This window comes from Coregonus clupeaformis, chromosome 33 (genome assembly GCF_020615455.1).
Source record: "Coregonus clupeaformis isolate EN_2021a chromosome 33, ASM2061545v1, whole genome shotgun sequence".
In the NCBI taxonomy this organism is placed as follows: domain Eukaryota; kingdom Metazoa; phylum Chordata; class Actinopteri; order Salmoniformes; family Salmonidae; genus Coregonus; species Coregonus clupeaformis.
Window position 1 is genome coordinate 973,331 of NC_059224.1, and position 19,252 is coordinate 992,582.

Below are 19,252 nucleotides of genomic sequence, written 5' to 3' on the forward strand. Positions count from 1 at the left end.
CATGTGCAGTTGCAAACCGTAGTCTGGCTTTATGGCGGTTTTGGAGCAGTGGCTTCTTCCTTGCTGAGTGGCCTTTCAGGTTATGTCGAAATAGGACTTGTTTTACTGTGGATATAGATACTTTTGTATCTGTTTCCTCCAGCATCTAAACAAGGTCCTTTGCTGTTGTTCTGGGATTGATTTTCGCACCAAAGTACGTTCATCTCTAGGAGACAGAACACGTCTCCTTCCTGAGCGGTATGACGGCTGCGTGGTCCCATGGTGTTTATACTTGCGTACTATTGTTTGTACAGATGAACGTGGTACCTTCAGGCGTTTGGAAATTCCTCCCAAGGATGAACCAGAATTGTGGAGGTATAGAATGATTTTTCTGAGGTCTTGGCTGATTTCTTTTGATTTTCCCATGATGTCAAGCGAAGAGGCACTGAGTTTGAAGGTAGGCCTTGAAATACATCCACAGGTACACCTCCAATTGACTCAAATGATGTCAATTAGCCTATCAGAAACTTCTAAAGCCATGACATCATTTTCTGGAATTTTCCAAGCTGTTTAAAGGCACCATCAACTTAGTGTATGTAAACTTCTGACCCACTGGAATTGTGATACAGTGAATTATAAGTGAAATAATCTGTCTGTAAACAATTGTTTGAAAAATAACTTGTGTCATGCACAAAGTAGATGTCCTAACCGACTTGCCAAAACTATAGTTTGTTAACAAGAAATGTGTGAAGTGGTTGAAAAACGAGTTTTAATGACTCCAACCTAAGTGTATGTAAACTTCCGACTTCAACTGTATATACAGACATCATACCACATCCTTAGTGAGACTCATCTTTTTTATTCAACATTGTTTACAGTAGCTACTGTAATGATAGCAGCTACTGGAATGATGAACTTTAGAATGATGGGCTTGGTGCCTGGCCTATGAAATAGCTGCATATAATAAGCTATATGAATGCATGCACCATAATCTACATACGCTTGGCACTCACACATGTTTATACACAACCTCACGGCATATACAGTATGCATTCACACATATATACATACAATATGTCTAACCCTCTCATCCCTCCTATTACAGTATGCATACTGTTAATACTTGAGAATTGTCTGTGCATTGCGATCAAACTGTATGCACAAATGAAGGCCATATAAGGTTGCAAAATTCCGGTAACTTTCCCCAAATTCCCAGGTTTTAAACAAATGCCGTTTATAGAGTCACAAGCTTTATGTAATCATTGCGTGCTAGGAATATGGGACCAAATACTGAAGTTTTGACTACTTTAATGCACATATTAGTGAATTTGTCCCAATACTTTTGGTCCGCTAAAATGGGGGGATTATGTACAAAAAGGCTGTAATTTCTAAACGGTTCAGCCGATATGGATGCAAATCCATAAGTACAGAGCCAAAACAACAAAAAATGTGTCACTGTCCCAATACTTATGGAGGCCATTGTATACACAGACTATGAGAGATGGTGTGGCTGTGTTGTGTGCAGTAATGTGTGCTGTTGAGGAGAGGTAGCAGAGATACAGGAGTGGGCGGTCAGCCATCCCTCTCCCACGGCATCAACAAACACACAGCGCACAGCCATGGAATTCCAATTAGTATCATTTAATTAGAAGTGGCTGCCTCTTGGCACAGTTCCTTCATTTATTTTAATCTTGTTTATGCACCTTGATTGTTTCACAATATAGATTTATTTTAATTAGCTAAGATTGATTACATTTCATTGATTCTGTATCCTTATTCAAATGAAATCCCCATCCTCCCTCCCCCCTGCGATGTTATTTTTCATAATTAATGGTACAGTCTGGGACTAGGGTTGGGGGTTGTTATAGCGAAAGCTTTGACCATTTTGTAATCAAGGCAAGGTTTATCATTATTTATTGCCTGTGCTGTCACATTGTTGTGTCGTGAAAGGCGTTTTTTGAGTTTGTGGAGAGGCTGTGTGATCGATGAAGTTTGGTGACAGAGCTCCTGTTGCATGTCTGCCTGCCGTTCTGTTCTGCCTCAGTCACAAGATAAGATAGAGACCAGCTCTAAGCCCTGCTGCTCCTCAGACTCACACTCAGACTGCTCTTTTGTCTTTAGCTGAGAGTTCAGCCTCTGTCCACTCTACAGACAGACAGACAGACAGACAGACAGACAGAACCTGAGAGCACTGACCTTGGGCGGGGGGCCCAGTGTGTGTGTGTGTGTGTGTGTGTGTGCGTGTGTGTGTGTGTGTGTGTGTGTGCGTGTGTGTGTGTGTCGAAGCGGCTGCAGACGCCATGGTTAACACCAACGCCTCCTTCCCAACCCAGAGCTCTTTTAATTTTGATTGATGACTCCGTTTATCTTCTGCATAACAACCCTCCACCCCCGCCTACCCCACTCTCCATTTTCCCAGCTCCCGCTGCCTTCCACACACACACCCTGTAAGAAAATGATATTAGAAACAAAATGAGATTTGAAATTTATGTTTGACAAGCGACTTGATGAAAGGGTTTCATTGCAGGGCCTGATCCATGGAAATGTTATGCTAATAATACTGCTGGCCAAGCGATCTAGTTGGAAATTAATCAGTGGTTGAGCTGCGAGACGGAGAGGGAGAGGGAGAGAGGCTGCTTTATAAACACCCTTCCCCCATTCCCTCACCACCCCTCTCTCCCTCTCTCTAGCTCTGAATCTCATCAGAAATAGCCATGGGGTGTTGTCTGTGTGATGAGGTTGGGAGAGAAATAGGGAGTTAGAAAATTACACTGCAGCTTAGCACTGATTGATGCGGTAATGTATGCAGCAGGCCAGGCAGGCAGGCAGGCAGGCAGGCTGTATTAGGGATTAGAGCTCTCCCTCCCTCTCCCTCCCTCTCTCTCCCTCATTCTCTCTCTCTCTCTCTCTCCCTCCACACCAGTCCCCCTCCCTATATCTGTCCTACTATTATTATTATATTTACCCTGTTCATCTGTCTCCTCTTTTCTCTGCATGTATCTTTTACCTCCATATTTGTGTGTGTGTACACGGTTTGTGATGTCACAGACTGCCTCAGTCCATCCTCTGACTCCCTCCTCCCTCCCTCCCTCCCTCTCCATCCCTGGGAGACGTCAATGCACTGGAGTCACTAATGGAGTCATTATCAGATTTAACTCATTTAAAAGAACACAATTAGTGCTGGGGTCTTAATGATGTTTGCAAGTTAAATGTAAACTAATCGTTTTTCTCTCTTCCTTTCTCTCTCTCAAACTCTCTTATTCCTGGCTTAGTAAGAACGAAGGAGTAGATGAATCACAGAAGTGTTTTGTGAGTGTGGGTGTGTGTCTCCCAGCCATGTTAGAAGTCTGTGGGATTTGTTATTTTTACCCCGAGAGCCATCTGTTACACTGCTCCTTATTTTTGTAATGCATCATCAGCCAGGGAAGAAATAATATTATCCCATCTCGGATATTGTACTCTGGAGTGTAATAATCTAATGTAGCGCTGGTGTCATTAAAGTGCCACAGTGAGGCTGCAGGGAGAGGAAGGAAGGTGGGCTGAAGGAGTGTACTGGATCATATCTGTTTGTTCTGTCTGTGTGTCCCCTATACCCTCCATATGTGTGTATACATACACACACACACACACACACACACACACACATTCTCCCCATACACTCCCTCACTGACATTCCCCTCTGTCTCCAGCGGGACAGCCAGCAGGGGGCAGTGTGTGTTCTGCGCGGGAAGCTGCAGCGGTGTCAGGCGGAGGCCCGGGCTCAGCAGGAGAGCAGGGAAGAGGAGGTGTCGGGCTTGAGGGCTGAGCTACAGAAGGCCCAGGGCAGGCTGCAGCAGTGTAGAGGAACCATGGAGCACCTCCGCTCTGACCTGGAGCACGCCCAGAGACAGACCAGGCAGGCAGAGGATGAGGTGGGTGGGAGCAGTGAGAGGAGTAACACAGAAAGAGAGGAACATGGATTTCTCTTCACTTTGATAAGCAATGAAGTACCCTCAGTACTGTGACTATTGCAGGTTTATGTAAGCCATTATACAGGCATATTGAAGTAGAATACAGTGTTCTGAGAATGTGTGTGATGTCCCCAGGCATCTGATAGGGAGAGCCGTCTGCGGGGCCAGGAGGCAGAGTTATCCAGGCTGAGGGCTGTGCTGCAGGAGGCTGAGAGCAGAGCAGCGGACACAGAGGCCAGGCTGCAGCCCCTGACCCAGTCCCTGGAGCTGTACAGGACCAAGTACCAGGCCTGCATCACAAAGATCTCCCAGCAGGACAGCACTTTACAGGCCCAGGACGAGGACCTGAAGGAAGCCAGGGCTCAGGTCAGCTACCACGCCATCCTCACCCTGCAGGAAAACTAAGAACTGATACTGGAGCTTTTTTATAGTATTTCGAGAGCTTCTATCTGCTAGAGGTTCTGTCTGCTAAAAGATGATTCTGAGATAATTGGCTTTAAAGTTACGAACCCTCATTGGTTTGAACGGTGTCAGCAATTTTTATCTAGTATAAATATTTTTTACTTAACAACATGAATTGGGGTATTTAGAGTACTATATAGGTAGAGAACATTGAACAGAACAAGGCTATGTCAATAACTCAGTTTTGACAAAAATACAGATAGAACCTTCTAGCCCAAGCTCTCGATTAGTTTTTTTTCACTGCTGCTTATACCCATGTTGCCAGGAGTTGATCTTGCATACATCTCTAGGCCTGATTTATGAGTGTTAATAGCATGTATTTTGTATCTACATGTGTGTTTGTGTGCCTGCCTGTGTGTCCCTGTGTGTCTGTTTACCAGGTGGTGGAGCGGGAGGAGCATGTGCTGCGTCTGTGTGCCCAGGCGGTGGTGTTGCAGGGGGAGCTGAAGGCCCACAGTGCCCAGCTGGAGAGTGGGGATGACGCCCTGAGTGCCCTAAGCCAGCACCTCCGAGACACCCAGAGAGACCTGGAGGACAGCCGCAAACACAGCCAGGAGTGTGAGATGGTCATCAGCACACTGAGAGACAGCACCGCCACACTGAGACGACAGGTCAGACAGTCAGTCAGTCAGACCAGTTAGGCCAGTCAGTCAGGCAGGCCGAGCCTCATCCACAGGGCTGTAGCTTCCCAATGACAGATTTGTCCACAGACAAACCCAGTCACACTTTGCTGATCACTCCCTTTCCACTACAAACATAGATGAACATACTAGTCCACTCAGTCGTTTCCCCCTACACAGTCAGGCCCACTCATCCTGCTCACTACCCCTGCTACCTGGAACAGTGGCAGTCATGCGGCTAAGTCAAATCCAGTCAAGTAGTACAAGCACTGTAGTATACCCAACTAGCCTCTCAGGTGAGTGAAGCTACATGCAGGTCAGTTGTTGCGCCACACCTGCTGTAGGTAAGGCTCCATCTCTGCTCCTGATCTGTAAACAGGTGGAGTCAGACAGGGTACAACACAACACACTGTGAGTTGGAGGCCTGGGAGTCGGAGGCCTGGGGACCTCTGGAAGTGTTTTCACTGATTCCTATTGATCGGCGTCATGGCTCCTATACAGGAGGAAACACAATGAGAAAACACAGGCAGTGTGAGGTCCCTGGACAGCACAGAGCACAGCACAGAGCACAGCCGTTAATGGCTGGCAAGAAGGAGGAGAGAGGAGGGGAGTTGGTGTGGTGGGAAGACTGGATTACATGGGCAGAGCAGTGGAGAGGAAGGATTGATGTTTGGACTTGTTTGGGTGTGTGTGGTTGTGTGCATGCATGTGTGTGTGAGACATGGGGTGGTTGACAGCTCAATGCACGGAAGAAGCAAAGTGGAAAATCATGCTGGGGATGCGATATGTGGCTGAAATAATGGCCGCCCTGCCCAGTGGAGCTCAGTGTTTAGCTGGTGTGGAGGTGGCTGGAGATCCTGTGGGGCGCTTACCTCCTTCTGTGAGCCCACAATGGAGGTGCCATTCCCATCAACTCCAGCTCTCACCCTCCCCTCTCCACTGCTGTAACCAAGGCCTTCCCTCTACACTGTGTACCCCCCCACCACCTGGGTCCCTAACAACACCCCCTCCCACACAGCAGAGCTCCATTAGCAACACAGAGGCTCTCAATACACACACACACACACACACACACACACACACAGTATTGATCTCTCCCGTCCTCAGCTTGGTCCTTAGAGCACACAGCGCGACACACCACCCACTCGGTTCATCAGTCTCTATCTCTCACCCACGGTGTGTATGTGTGGTGTGTGCGTGAGTGTTGACCTGCATACCTTTTAAGTGATCGCTTCCTGCCAAGGTATTTTTTCACACCAATGTTTCTTTACCTCTTCCCCAAGTTTACATTTGTTGTCTGGAAACTGGTGTGTGTGTGTGTGTATGTCTGTGTGAGAGAGGGAGGTAGAGAGAGAGAGAGAGTCTGATTTAATTTAATGAGCCGATCGCTCTGAGTCTGCTGTGAGACATCAGTACAACAAGGTGATTTCACCACCTCTATCACTCCATCTTCATCCTGCCTGTAATGAGCCCCTGGCTTTATGAACACTACAGACACTGTGCAGTAAAGGCTGTCTGGAAAACAAAGACAACAAACAACAACAGTGGGTAATGAGAGGAACACCGTATTCAGATAGATATATTATCCTCATAAACTTAGAGGCCATTTGGGAGTGTTTTATATGTGTAGCAGTACAAGGTAATCCTGACAAACCACCGACACCCGATAGGACATTTTGACTCTCTGTGTGTGTGTGTGTGTGTGTGTGTGTGTGTGTGTGTGTGTGTGTGTGTGTGTGTGTGTGTGTGTGTGTGTGTGTGTGTGTGTTAATGTGAAGCCATTGTGAGGGCCTCAGACAGACCGACTCATCTGTGAGAAGCAGAATGTGCTCCAGTCACGAGCCATCAGGCCCAGCACAGCATGCAGACCGAGGAGACAGAGGGGAAACGTTCTGTTTGTCTGTCTATGCTTCATTAGTGTGAACTCACCCAGCACCTCAGCCCCAAACTTACAGTCTCATAGTGGGCCCCAGCCTGCCTCACCCACAGTCAGACAGGAGGACCCCATGCAGTCTGCCCTTCAACCATAGTCTCATAGAGCTCCAGCCAGTCCCTTCTGTCTCTACCTCTCAACACTCAACTACACAACACAGGAAGGATAAGGGAGGAGGGACCTACTAAAGTCAACCCCATGACAGTAGTTCTGTACCGGTCTGTCAACAGATATATGTTTGTTCCTGTGTGTGCCTCTCTCAGGTGGAGGAACAGGAGGAGAGTGTGGTGAAGAGCCAAGCTGATTTCTCTGTCTACAGAGCCACTCACATCCACTCTGTCTCAGACTACGACTCCCAGCTCTCCGCATCCAGGAACTACAACAGGTACGGTAGGATCAGAACACTTCACCTCTTCATGCAGGAGTCCTGCTAACATAACTGTGGCCAGTGAAATCACAGTGACCAGAGAAAGTTATTGTCTTTGGTACTTCACTTATCAACTATATTTTGTGTTAAATGCTCTACAACAAAGCTTTCTTAGTGTCCAACAAGCTTTCTCTGCCATTAACCTTGTTCTGAACACCTCCAAAACAAAGGTGAACACCGGTGTGATTTCTACCTCTAAGGGTTTAGAGCTTGAGTTAGTCACCTCATACAAGTGCTTGGGAGAATGGCTAGATGGTACACTGTCCTTCTCTCAGCACATATCAAAGCTGCAGGCTAAGGTTAAATCTAGACTTGGTTTCCTCTATTGTAAATGCTCCTCTTTCACCCCAGCTGCCAAACTAACCCTGATTCAGATGACCATCCTACCCATGCTAGATTACTGAGACATAATTTATAGATTGGCAGGTAAAGGTGCTCTTGAGCGGCTAGATGTTCTTTACCATTCGGCCATCAGATTTGCCACCAATGCTCCTTATAGGACACATCACTGCACTCTATACTCCTCTGTAAACTGGTAATCTCTGGATATCCGTCACAAGGTTGATGTTTCTTTATAAAACCCTCTTAGGCCTCACACCCCCCTATCTGAGATACCCACTGTAGCCCTCATCCTCCACATACAACACTCGTTCTGCCAGTCACATTCTGTTAAAGGTCCCCAAAGCACACACATCCCTGGGTCGCTTCTCTTTTCAGTTCGATGCAGCTAGCGTCTGGAATGAGCTACAAAAAACACTCAAACTGGACAGTTTTATCTCCATCTCTTCATTCAAAGTCTCAATCATGGACACTCTTACTGACAGTTGTGGCTGCTTCACATTAGAGAAGACACTGGAGCTGAGCTACAGAGGACCAGATGTGTTGTTGTCTCTACCTTCTTGCCTTTGTGCTGTTGTCTGTGTCCAATAATGTTTGTACCATGTTTTGGGCTGCTACCATGTTGTGCTGCTGCCATGTTGTGTTGCTACCATGTTGTTGTCATGTGGTGTTGCTACCATGCTGCATTGTCATGTGTTGCTGCCATGCTGTGTTGTTGTATTAGGTCTCTCTTGTTGTGATGTGTGTTTTGTCCTATATTTTAATTTTTAATCCCAGCCCCTGTCCCCGTAGGAGGCCTTTTGCCTTTTGGTAGGTCGTCATTGTAAATAATTATTTGTTCTTAACTGACTTGCCTAGTTAAATAAAGGTTAAATCAAATAAAATATATACAAATAAATAGTTAGAAGTTTGGTCCTACTGTATGTTCAGTAAGTTCACTGTATTTCAGTGTATTCCAACCATGGCTTTAAACTGACCCTAGACAGGAAGTCAGAGCAGCCATCGCCAGACAGACGCCAACCCGCACCAACCAAGGTCCATAACGGCTGCGGTGACTAATTGTTTGTTATGTCAGCGTGCGTGTGCCGTTTGCCTTTAATGGAGTGTAGTGGGGCGATCCATCAGTCTGTCGAGCAGGCCCAGTGTCAGCTGGAGTGGCTGGCGTGTCAGAGGAGCGCCCGCACTGCGTCGACGTGATTTACTGCCCTGCTCCCGACGCACGCAGCCACCGCTCCCTGTTCCACTCCGACTCGGCCCAGATTGATTACCCAGCTCGGCTGGCCCACGATGCCCACCATCTTCTGGCAACCTTTTAGCTGCATTTTATAGATGGTTAGAGCACCTCGTTTGACTATTTATACATCTGTAAGTGGCCATGAAATCTAGATTTGTCTTGACGGGTGTCAGCGTCAGGGGTAGTGAAACCAGAGCCTGGTGACAACTCGTTATTTTAATGGTCTGAGATGAAGGGGGAAGATGGCAGGATCTTCCCTCCGCAACATGGCTGAATTATACTCTTGTATTTTCACTTAATGTTTACGCACATATTTCACTCAAAGCTGTTGGCCTGTATTTTCTCCACCACGTTTGTTAGGGTCTGAGAGCAGTGGGGAGATGGCTAACACACATACACACACACTCTACTGGAGGAAGTGTGTGTTCAGCTGAGGAGCACACTTGACAGTGACATGTTGACCTGTCAGCTGCCTGCGCACACACACACACACACACACACACACACAGATTCACACACAAGGTCTCCTAGGTAAATATGTGCTGGCAGCCACACAGTGCAGTTGGCTGGTTAATTGAATAGTTAAAACATCAGAAGTAGGTCTGTGCAGATTGGATGTGACACCTGTCAGATAGGTGCTCCTCTAACGCAGGACACTTCCTCCACACACTGATACATATGCCGTCTTGGTGGGAATGCCAAATTAGGGGCAGGCGCTTCACTGAACGCGCTAAAGCAGGTGTGGAGATGTACTAGGGGGAGGGGGGACATTGCTATGCTGGGTCCCTCAGGTGAGGATGTGGAAAGCCTGGGGCTTCGGTCCTCCCCTTCCCCTCAGGCATAGTCACAGGTGTGTGTGTGTGTGGTGCGTGTGTGTATGTGTGTGTGTGTGTCTAGGCGTTCTCCCAGGCCGTGGAGCAGTGTGCCCAGGGCAGCCAGGACCTCAGTGGGTGCCAGTCGGAGGTTCGTCAGCTGAGAGAGGAGGTGTCCAGACTCACCCAGCTCAAGGACAACACTGTGGCAGGTGTGGAGGGCATGACACAACTCAACCAATTGATAGAATACATGAAGGGTTTATTTTTGACTGCATTGTGTGTGTGTGTGTGTGTGTGTGTGTGTATTCATGTGTGGGTTTACGGTGTGCTGTGTGTGCTGCAGAGGTGCTGCGGCTGCAAGAGGCTGGGAGGCAGCTCCAGGCAGAGGCCATGATGGAGGGCCAGCGTAGGCTTGAGGAGGTGGGAGCTCTAGCGCAGACGGCTGCCAGGCTGGAGCAGGACCTGCAGGCCGCCCACAGCCAGTGTGCCCAGAGACAGCAGGTACATACTGGGGCACGAGGCCAGGCCAGGCCCACTCACCTCCAACATACCTGGAGGATAGAAAGAGCTTACATACAACTACTCACTCACTGACATACTCACTCAGAACTTCAGGAAGTGGAAAACACGCACACACACACACAAATAGAATACTCTGGGTAAGAGGATACACACAGGAGTATACATGTACTTTGACTGAGCCTTCCTTCTTTTCCCTCCCAGGCGGTGCAGAAGCGGGATACCCTCCTGAGGCGTTCGGAGGCTGACCTGCTGGAGGCCCGGGAGACTCTGAGGAGTCGGGCTGTGGCGGTGGAGCGGCAGGCGGCTGCAGCCAGGGGCCTGGAGGCTGACGTCCAGAGGGCCAGGAGGGAAGGCCAGCAGAGAGAAGCAGAGTGTGGCTCTCTCAGGACCCAGCTGATGACCCTCAGGGAGGAACTAAAGGAGGCCCAGGGACGCTGCAGGGACACGGGTAGAAGGAGGACACACAGTCCTGGGGGGTGGGCTGGGAGACTGGTGTCTATAAAGGTGGACTCATGTGTTTCAGAGTGTAGTCAGGTACATTTATAGCTCTCTCTCTCTCTCTCTCCCTATTTCTCTGTCTTGCTCTGTCTCTCTTTGTCTGTCTGTTTGTCTCTCTCTCTCCTTCCCACTTCCTTGGTGGAGAAGAGGTTCCAAAAACAGTTAAAAGCAAAAGAGGCATGAAGAAGAAAGAATGAGAGTGATGCTGATGGAAGGAGAGAAGGGGAGAAAGAGGAGAGTGACAGGGTTGTAGTGGCAGCAGCAGTGACAGGGTTGTAGTGGCAGCAGCAGTGACAGGGTTGTAGTGGCAGCAGCAGTGACAGGGTTGTAGTGGCAGCAGCAGTGACAGGGTTGTAGTGGTAGCAGCAGTGACAGGGTTGTAGTGGTAGCAGCATCGTTGGGGCAGCAGCATGAGCAGCGTTGTAGTGGCAGCAGCAGTGACAGGGTGCAGTGGCAGCAGCAGTGACATTGTAGGGCAGCAGCAGTGCAGGTTGTAGTGGCAGCAGCAGTGACAGGGCTGAGTGGCAGCAGCAGTGACAGGGGTAGTGGCAGCAGCAGTGACAGTTGTAGTGGCAGCAGCAGTACAGGGTTGTAGTGGTAGCAGCAGTGACAGGGTAGTGGCAGCAGCAGCAGCAGTAGCAGCAGCAGCAGGGTGCAGTGGTAGCAGCAGTGACAGGGTGTAGGGTAGCAGCAGTAGCAGGCTGTAGTGGCAGCAGCAGTGCTGTAGTAGCAGCAGCAGGCAGGTAGTGGCAGCAGCAGTGACAGGGTTGTAGTGGCAGCAGCAGTAGCAGCAGTAGCAGCCTCTAGGGCTGACTTTAATGAGCCGTCTGAGACGGTCATCTGTTTACGTGCTGCCTGCCCCAGAATCCTCAGCAGCTAGCCAGCAGCTAGCCAGCAGTGAAGCAGCCCATCAATTCACAGCCTGGGGCCTTTTGTCTGACACACTCACACTCACACCATGCATACTAAGATGCATATGCACTCAGAGGGACAATAAAAATAATAAACAACGGAACATGCATGAATGCAGAAGAAGGGCAAATCAACACACAAGATAACAGATAAGATATGTAATATAATAGTGTTGTTGATAGTAAATGGTAAAAAGATGTTGTGTCTATCTTTGTGTCTGTCTCTCAGCTCAGGAGCTGGCTCGTCAGGAGGAGAAGGTGTTGCTGGTGGAGGGGGGGCAGCATCGGGCACAGCAGCACCTGGCAGAGCGGGTGGCAGAGGTGGTGAGGGCAGAGCAGGCCCAGAGGACGCTACAGGCAGAACTACGCACCCTAAAGGAGAGACTCCGCACCACAGAACATGAGCTGCAGGGCTACAGGTACACTACAGGGCTTTGGGTTCCCTAAAGCACTCTGACTGCCTCTGTCTGTCTGCCTCCATGTAGAGGTCTGCACGGGACCTTCATCCTACTCCCTCCTGCAGCCGCAGCTTTTCATACCGCACCCGCTGCTGCCGCTGGCTTTCTGTCCGACTCCCACCCACTCCCGCAAGAACTGGTCCCAAACCCAACCGCTGTCCCGCAATGTGATTTTAGGCGTATGTGACGCAGCTAGCTTGCCAGCCATGGTCCCAGCTATTTTGCGCTCTATAGACAATATCAGAATGCGCTAAAATAACCTAAGAAATAGGTAAATTACCAGAGATTCTCACATTCTCCATTATATTAGGCTATCGGTATTACTGGGCTATATCAGCCAATAGGTTAGACGTAGTATGAAGAGAGCAGAGTTGGAGAGAGAGCGGACACTTGCACTTTCTCTTGAGATACGTTTAATAGCCTACCTTTTAGGAGCGGGACGAGTTTCAGACGGAGACAAATATGGGTGATCAATATTTATTTCTAGGCAATGTAGTAAACTATAGCCTAATTATATTTAGGAAGCTAATTTCCTTGGAAAGAGAAATGCCCTGTGCTTCTCCGTCCATGCATAGGCTATAGCCTACTCTATTGAATTGAGATCAAACGCGCACCTGATCTCACACACCCAACTAGGAGAGGTATGGCTACTGAACTTGAAGCAGCAAGAATCATGACAGCTGACAGCTGCACTTTCTCTTGAGCTACGTTTTGCATATAGGATATAGCCTACCTTTTAGGAGCGAGACGATTTGCAGGCAGAGACAATTATATGGGTAATCAATATTTATTGAAAAAGGAAAGGCGCAATGCTCACCATGGTATTTGAGCGTTGTGCCTTTTCCTTTTCAATGATGATCTAATTTTTGCATTGCACCTCGACTCACGTTGGTTGAGCACCCTCCGCATCTTTCCATTATCAAAATGTATTTACAGACACTTGTAGTAAACTATAGCCTAATCATATTTAAGTTAATTTCCTTGGAAAGATTCATCCAAATTCATCCCAAAGTGGTCTGTCTGACCGGCCGCAGGATGAAAAATGCCGACCGCGACGCAATGAATCTCTGCCCTCTACCTCCAAGCACACAGCATGACTTCATTTCATGAACCTTGTCTTTAACCCCAATTCTTCACATTTCACAGAGCCATTAGTTCAACAGTGACTTGAGTGTGTACTGAACGCCATGAGCCTATAAGACTCTCATTCCCATTTAGTTCCAAACTGAACCTTAGTCAATAAGGCCACAGTGTAAAAGATAAATAAGGCTGTGAAAACACCCATTGATTTAATGTGTTTAAAAACCCACTGTGCCTCACACACACTCTCAATCCTGTCTGTATCTTAGTGGCTGAGAGAAAGAGAGAAAAGTGTTTTGGCTTTGTGACCCTTGGCACGCTGCCTCCCCCGCTCTCCCCCTCCTCCCCCCTGTCCATCTGGGCTGTGTGTGCGCCAGCCGCTCGATAGGCGGATCATTCCAGGTCGGGGCCCTCTTGTGAAATCAGATGTTTAACTGGCCAGGAGAAGAGGAATGGGAGCGTCTTAACCAGCACCTTGCCAAAGGTCTCCTGTTCAGTCAGCCGTCCTGCCGCTTGGAGAGCGCCCGCAGCCTGCCAATAGGCATTAGGGAGGATTTAGTAATTAAGTGATAGGCTGAGGACTAAATTGGGTGTTTGTGGGCTGGCGAGCCACCCAGAGGTCCCCACAGCCATGCAGATAGGGGATTCTAATTGCCAGGGATATTGATCAGCCTGGCGAGGGGGGATGCAGGGGATTCACGAGCCATCGATTAGCTGTTACTGCGGCCGCCTTGTCAATGGGAGAGGGAGGTGAGCACTGAGAAGGCTCTGGGCTTTTTCCCCACACACACACACACACACACACACACACACACACTCTCTCAAACACTCACTCACTTCTGGAAGGGCTTTACCCCTCAACCCCCGCCCACCTCCTCTCTATATCTCTCTCTTTTTCTTAGACTGTCTAAAGGTGTTGCTTCTCGAATGGGTATTGGCAGAGAGGAGGGGCAGCTCATTGGTAGAACATGTCCAGAGGGAGTGCCACCCTCACACTCTGCTCTACGTACAGTATAAGTTCCTCCTTCACACTCTGCTGGTGTGTCCCTCGTCACCCTCCCTAACGCGTGGTGTGTCGCTCCGTGGGCAGGCGAGGGCTTTGACGCTTGGCTGTGGTCTGAGTTAATGTCTCAGGGAGAGAGGGCACTGGACTGGGCCGCTCTCTGGGATTTGATTAGCTGCTTCACCTGGCGGTAAACAGGCCCTGGCCACCCCTCACACACACAGCTCTGATCCCATCACTCACGCCCGGCGCCCCATCAGCCCAACGCTCGCCCCACTAAACCATGCCACACCGCAAAGCGCAGCACAGACAGAATTAGTGCAACGTCCTCTCATTAAATGTTAAGGCTTGCCTGCTCAGATTAAATCTGGCATACACAAACACACACGCATTACTCTCCAATGATTACGTTTCTCGCATTACATAATAAGATCAATTAAATTCCCTTTCATTTTGAAAATGTGAACAAGAGTGAAAACAAAGTTTACAGCATGTTGGGGGTAGCTATGGCAGAGAGAGGTATCAAACATGCCAGTTTGAAAGTAGTGGTCGTTTAAAGACTGGGAGCCCAGCCCCTGACTGACGGTGTGTCTGTGGCTGTGTGTGTGTATCAGGACCCATGTGGAGAGTCTGAAGAAGGAGGCAGGGGAGAGCAGGCAGGCCCAGCTCAGTGCTCAGCAGGAGGCCAACACACACCAGCAGGGGGCTCAGCAGCTGGAGGCAGAGCTGACCAGCACTAAGGACACACTCAGGACCCTACAGCAGCAGGTAAGACCTAACATTAACACGTACAGCAAACCAACCAACCAACAGGTTCCTACAAACTGTGTCCTGAAACCACAGTCACCACTTTGGGGAGCCTCGCACTTGGCTGACAGTGAAAGGGACTCCACAACACCTCCTCTACCCTAAGTCATTTAGGGCCTGTTACACTAGAGGGACAGTCTTTTCACGCCACTTCGATACCGAAGTGACTTCGAGGTTAAGATTAGGAAAATTGTTAGGATTAGCGAAAATGCTCTCCTAACCTGCTACGAAAATGACTTTGTATCGAAGTGGCGTGCAAAGAGGGTGTCCCGATACACTAGAATTGTCGCAACCCCTATTACTAGCCTGTTCAACTTCTCTTTCGTAACGTCTGAGATCCCCAGAGATTGGAAAGCTGCCGCGGTCATCCCCCTCTTCAAAGGGGGTGACACTCTAGATCCAAACTGTTACAGACCTATATCCATCCTGCCCTGCCTTTCGAAAGTATTTGAAAGCCAAGTTAACAAACAGATCACCGACCATTTCGAATCCCACCGTACCTTCTCCGCTATGCAATCCGGTTTCCGAGCTGGTCATGGGTGCACTTCAGCCACGCTCAAGGTCCTAAACGATATTATAACCGCGATCGATAATAGACAGTACTGTGCAGCCGTCTTCATCGACCTGGCCAAGGCTTTCGACTCTGTCAACCACCGCATTCTTATTGGCAGACTAAATAGCCTTGGTTTCTCAAATGACTGCCTCGCCTGGTTCACCAACTACTTCTCAGATAGAGTTCAATGTGTCAAATCGGAGGGCCTGTTGTCTGGACCTATGGCAGTCTCTATGGGGGTGCCACAGGGTTCAATTCTTGGGCCGACTCTTTTCTCCGTGTATATCAATGATGTCGCTCTTGGTGCTGGTGACTCTCAGATCCACCTCTACGCAGACGACACCATTTTGTATACATCTGGCCCTTCATTGGACACTGTGTTAACAAACCTCCAAACGAGCTTCAATGCCATACAACACTCCTTCAGTAGCCTCCAACTGCTCTTAAACACTAGTAAAACTAAATGCATGCTCTTCAATCGAATGCTGCTGGCACCCGCCCACCCGACTAGAATCACTACTCTCGACGGGTCTGACCTAGAGTATGTGGACAACTACAAATACCTAGGTGTCTGGTTAGACTGTAAACTCTCCTTCCAGATTCACATTAAGAATCTCCAATCCAAAGTTAAATCTAGAATCGGCTTCCTATTTCGCCTCCTTCACTCATACTGCCAAACATGCCCTCGTAAAACTGACTATCCTACCGATCCTTGACTTCGGCGATGTCATTTACAAAATAGCCTCCAACACTCTACTCAGCAAATTGGATGTAGTCTATCACAGTGCCATCCGTTTTGTCTCCAAAGCCCCATACACTACCCACCACTGTGACCTGTACGCTCTTGTTGGCTGGTCCTCACTACATGTTCGTCGTCAAACCCACTGGCTCCAGGCCATCTATAAATCACTGCAAGGCAAATCCCCGCCTTATCTTAGCTCATTGGTCACCATAGCAGCACCCACCCGTAGTCTGCGCTCCAGCAGGTATATCTCACTGGTCATCCCCAAAGCCAACACCTCCTTTGGCCGCCATTCCTTCCAGTTCTCTGCTGCCAATGACTGGAACGAATTGCAAAAATCTCTTAAGCTGGAGACTCTTATCTCCCTCACTAACTTTAAGCATCAGTTGTCAGAGCACCTTACCGATCACTGCACCTGTACACAGCCCATCTGAAATTAGCCCACCCAACTACCTCATCCCTATATTGTTATTTATTTTGCTCTTTTGCACCCCAGTATCTCTATTTGCGCATAATCTCTTGCACATCTAGCATTCCAGTGTTAATACTAATTGTAATTATTTTGCACTATAGCCTATTTATTGCCTTACCTCCATAACTTGCTACATTTGCACACACTGTATATATATTTTCTGTTGTATTTTTTGACTTTATGTTTTTTTACCCCATATGTAACTCTGTGTTGTTGTTTTTATCGCACTGCTTTGCTTTGTCTTGGCCAGGTCGCAGTTGTAAATGAGAACTTGTTCTCAACTGGCTTACCTGGTTAAATAAAGGTTAAATAAATAAAATTAAAATCAATATATTGCTAATGACCCAGTAGCCTTGCACTTGACTTTTCCTACTAGCACTGACTTTGCTGATAACTTCTTTATTGAGAAAATAATGTCTTACTACGACTTTGATATGTGGTTGTCTCACCTAGCTGTCTTAAGATGAATGCACTAACTGTAAGTATTTTTATTTTATGTATTTATTAAACCTTTATTTAACTAGGCAAGCCAGTTAAGAACAGATTCTTATTTACAGTGACGGCCTACCAAGAGGCAAAAGGCCTCCTGCGGGGACGGGGGATAACATTTTTAAATGTAGGACAAAACACACATCACGAGGAGAGAGACACCACAACACTACATGAAGAGAGACCTAAGACAACAACACAGCATGGCAGCAACACATGACAACACAGCATGGTAGCAACACAACATGACAGCAACACGGTAGTGACACAAAGTCGCTCTGGATAAGAGTGTCTGCTAAATCAGTGGTTCAGCAGGGGGGAGCGCGGGGGTCCCCCCATTTAATTTTTGTTTTTTTTAAAGGAACTCAGTCCGGATTTAAACTTACTCTTGAAAGTTGTAATAGTAGAATGCACAATGTGCATCATCAGTTCCTCTTGTCATGTTAGTCATTGCATACCTTAGAGAGCTATTTATAACTTGTCAGAAATGTCCAGATCAACTAGCCCATGTCAACTAACGTTGTTTTTTTTGCCCATAGGTATTGTTGTAATTTTTTTGTCACTCAAATATGACATGAATACACATTAGACATGTCAAAATGTATAGAATTGCAAGAAAATGTGCTTTAAAACGGCAAAATGTTAATTGCACCCCATTACAAAATGTGTAGAATTGCAGGAAATAAGCTTTAAACCTGCAAAATTCTCTCCACCAACAAGAGGGGTGTGAACAGTTTGGGTCATGAACAGTGCTTGTGCCCATAGAAATAGACGTGGCATGTGCACGCTTGCGCGGGATGTTCCCCAATGCTGGAAGGGGGGCCCGAGTGAAAAAGTTGGGAACCCCTGTGCTAAATGACTCAAATGTAAATGTAGCCTAACCTCTGAATATTGCCCTGTAAACATCGGTTGGTAGGCTGTGTGACTGTGGTTGTCTCTCTGTGTGCCAGCTGCAGGAGCAGGCTGATGCCAGCCGGGCACTGCGGGCAGAGCTGTCCCAGGAGCAGGCCAGGCAGCAGGAGCAGCAGGAGAGGAACCAGGGGGCCAGGGAGAGAGAGGCCCGGCTGGAGACAGAGAGAAACCAGCTCAGAACCAGCCTGGAAGCAGCTCACAGCCAGGTAGATTCGAACACTATAATTAAGCAATAAGGCACCTCGGGGGTTTGTGGTATATGGCCAATATACCACGGCTAAGGGCTGTTCTTATGCAAGACGCAACGCGGAATGCCTGGATACAGCACTTAGCCGTGGTATATTGGCCATAAACCACAAACCCCAGAGGTGCCTTATTGCTATTATAAACTGGTTACCAACGTAATTAGAGCAGTAAAAAATTTTTTTTTGCCATACCTGTTGTGTACGGTCTGATAAACCACGGCTGTCAGCCAATCAGCATTCAGGGCTCGAACCACCCAGTGTATAATAATGTATATAAAACTAGCACTCAACTAGACATGTGCAGTCAACAACTTAGCACTCAACCAGGTGCTTTCACACACATACTAATGTATCCAAAAACTAGCACTCGACTAGAAATATACAGTGTATAAATTCATGCATATTGATAATGCATGTCACACTCACACAACATATGTTAATTATACTGTAGTGTTTGTCTGTTGATTTATGACTAATGGCAATTTCCCAACACAAATACAGTGGGGGAAAAAAGTATTTAGTCAGCCACCAATTGTGCAAGTTCTCCCACTTAAAAAGATAAGAGAGGCCTGTAATTTTCATCATAGGTACACGTCAACTATGACAGACAAATTGAGAATTTTTTTTCCAGAAAATCACATTGTAGGATTTTTAATGAATTTATTTGCAAATTATGGTGGACAATAAGTATTTGGTCACCTACAAACAAGCAAGATTTCTGGCTCTCACAGACCTGTAACTTCTTCTTTAAGAGGCTCCTCTGTCCTCCACTAGTTACCTGTATTAATGGCACCTGTTTGA

At 47.7% G+C, this 19,252-nt stretch overlaps 1 protein-coding gene across 3 annotated transcripts in view; it reads left to right on the forward strand.

Moving 5' to 3' along the window:
* Positions 1-10,192, forward strand: part of LOC121548460 (centrosome-associated protein CEP250) — a 135,785-nt gene extending 125,593 nt beyond the window's left edge. For all 3 annotated transcript variants that reach the window (XM_045210097.1, XM_045210098.1, XM_045210099.1), the window contains 6 exons: positions 3,669-3,890; positions 4,065-4,295; positions 4,772-5,002; positions 7,208-7,329; positions 9,842-9,968; positions 10,103-10,192. In XM_045210097.1, coding sequence (XP_045066032.1) covers positions 3,669-3,890; positions 4,065-4,295; positions 4,772-5,002; positions 7,208-7,329; positions 9,842-9,920 — 885 coding nt within the window. In that variant the 3' untranslated portion in view covers positions 9,921-9,968; positions 10,103-10,192. The remainder of the gene's footprint in view (positions 1-3,668; positions 3,891-4,064; positions 4,296-4,771; positions 5,003-7,207; positions 7,330-9,841; positions 9,969-10,102) is intronic.
* Positions 10,193-19,252: the final 9,060 nt, after the last annotated feature.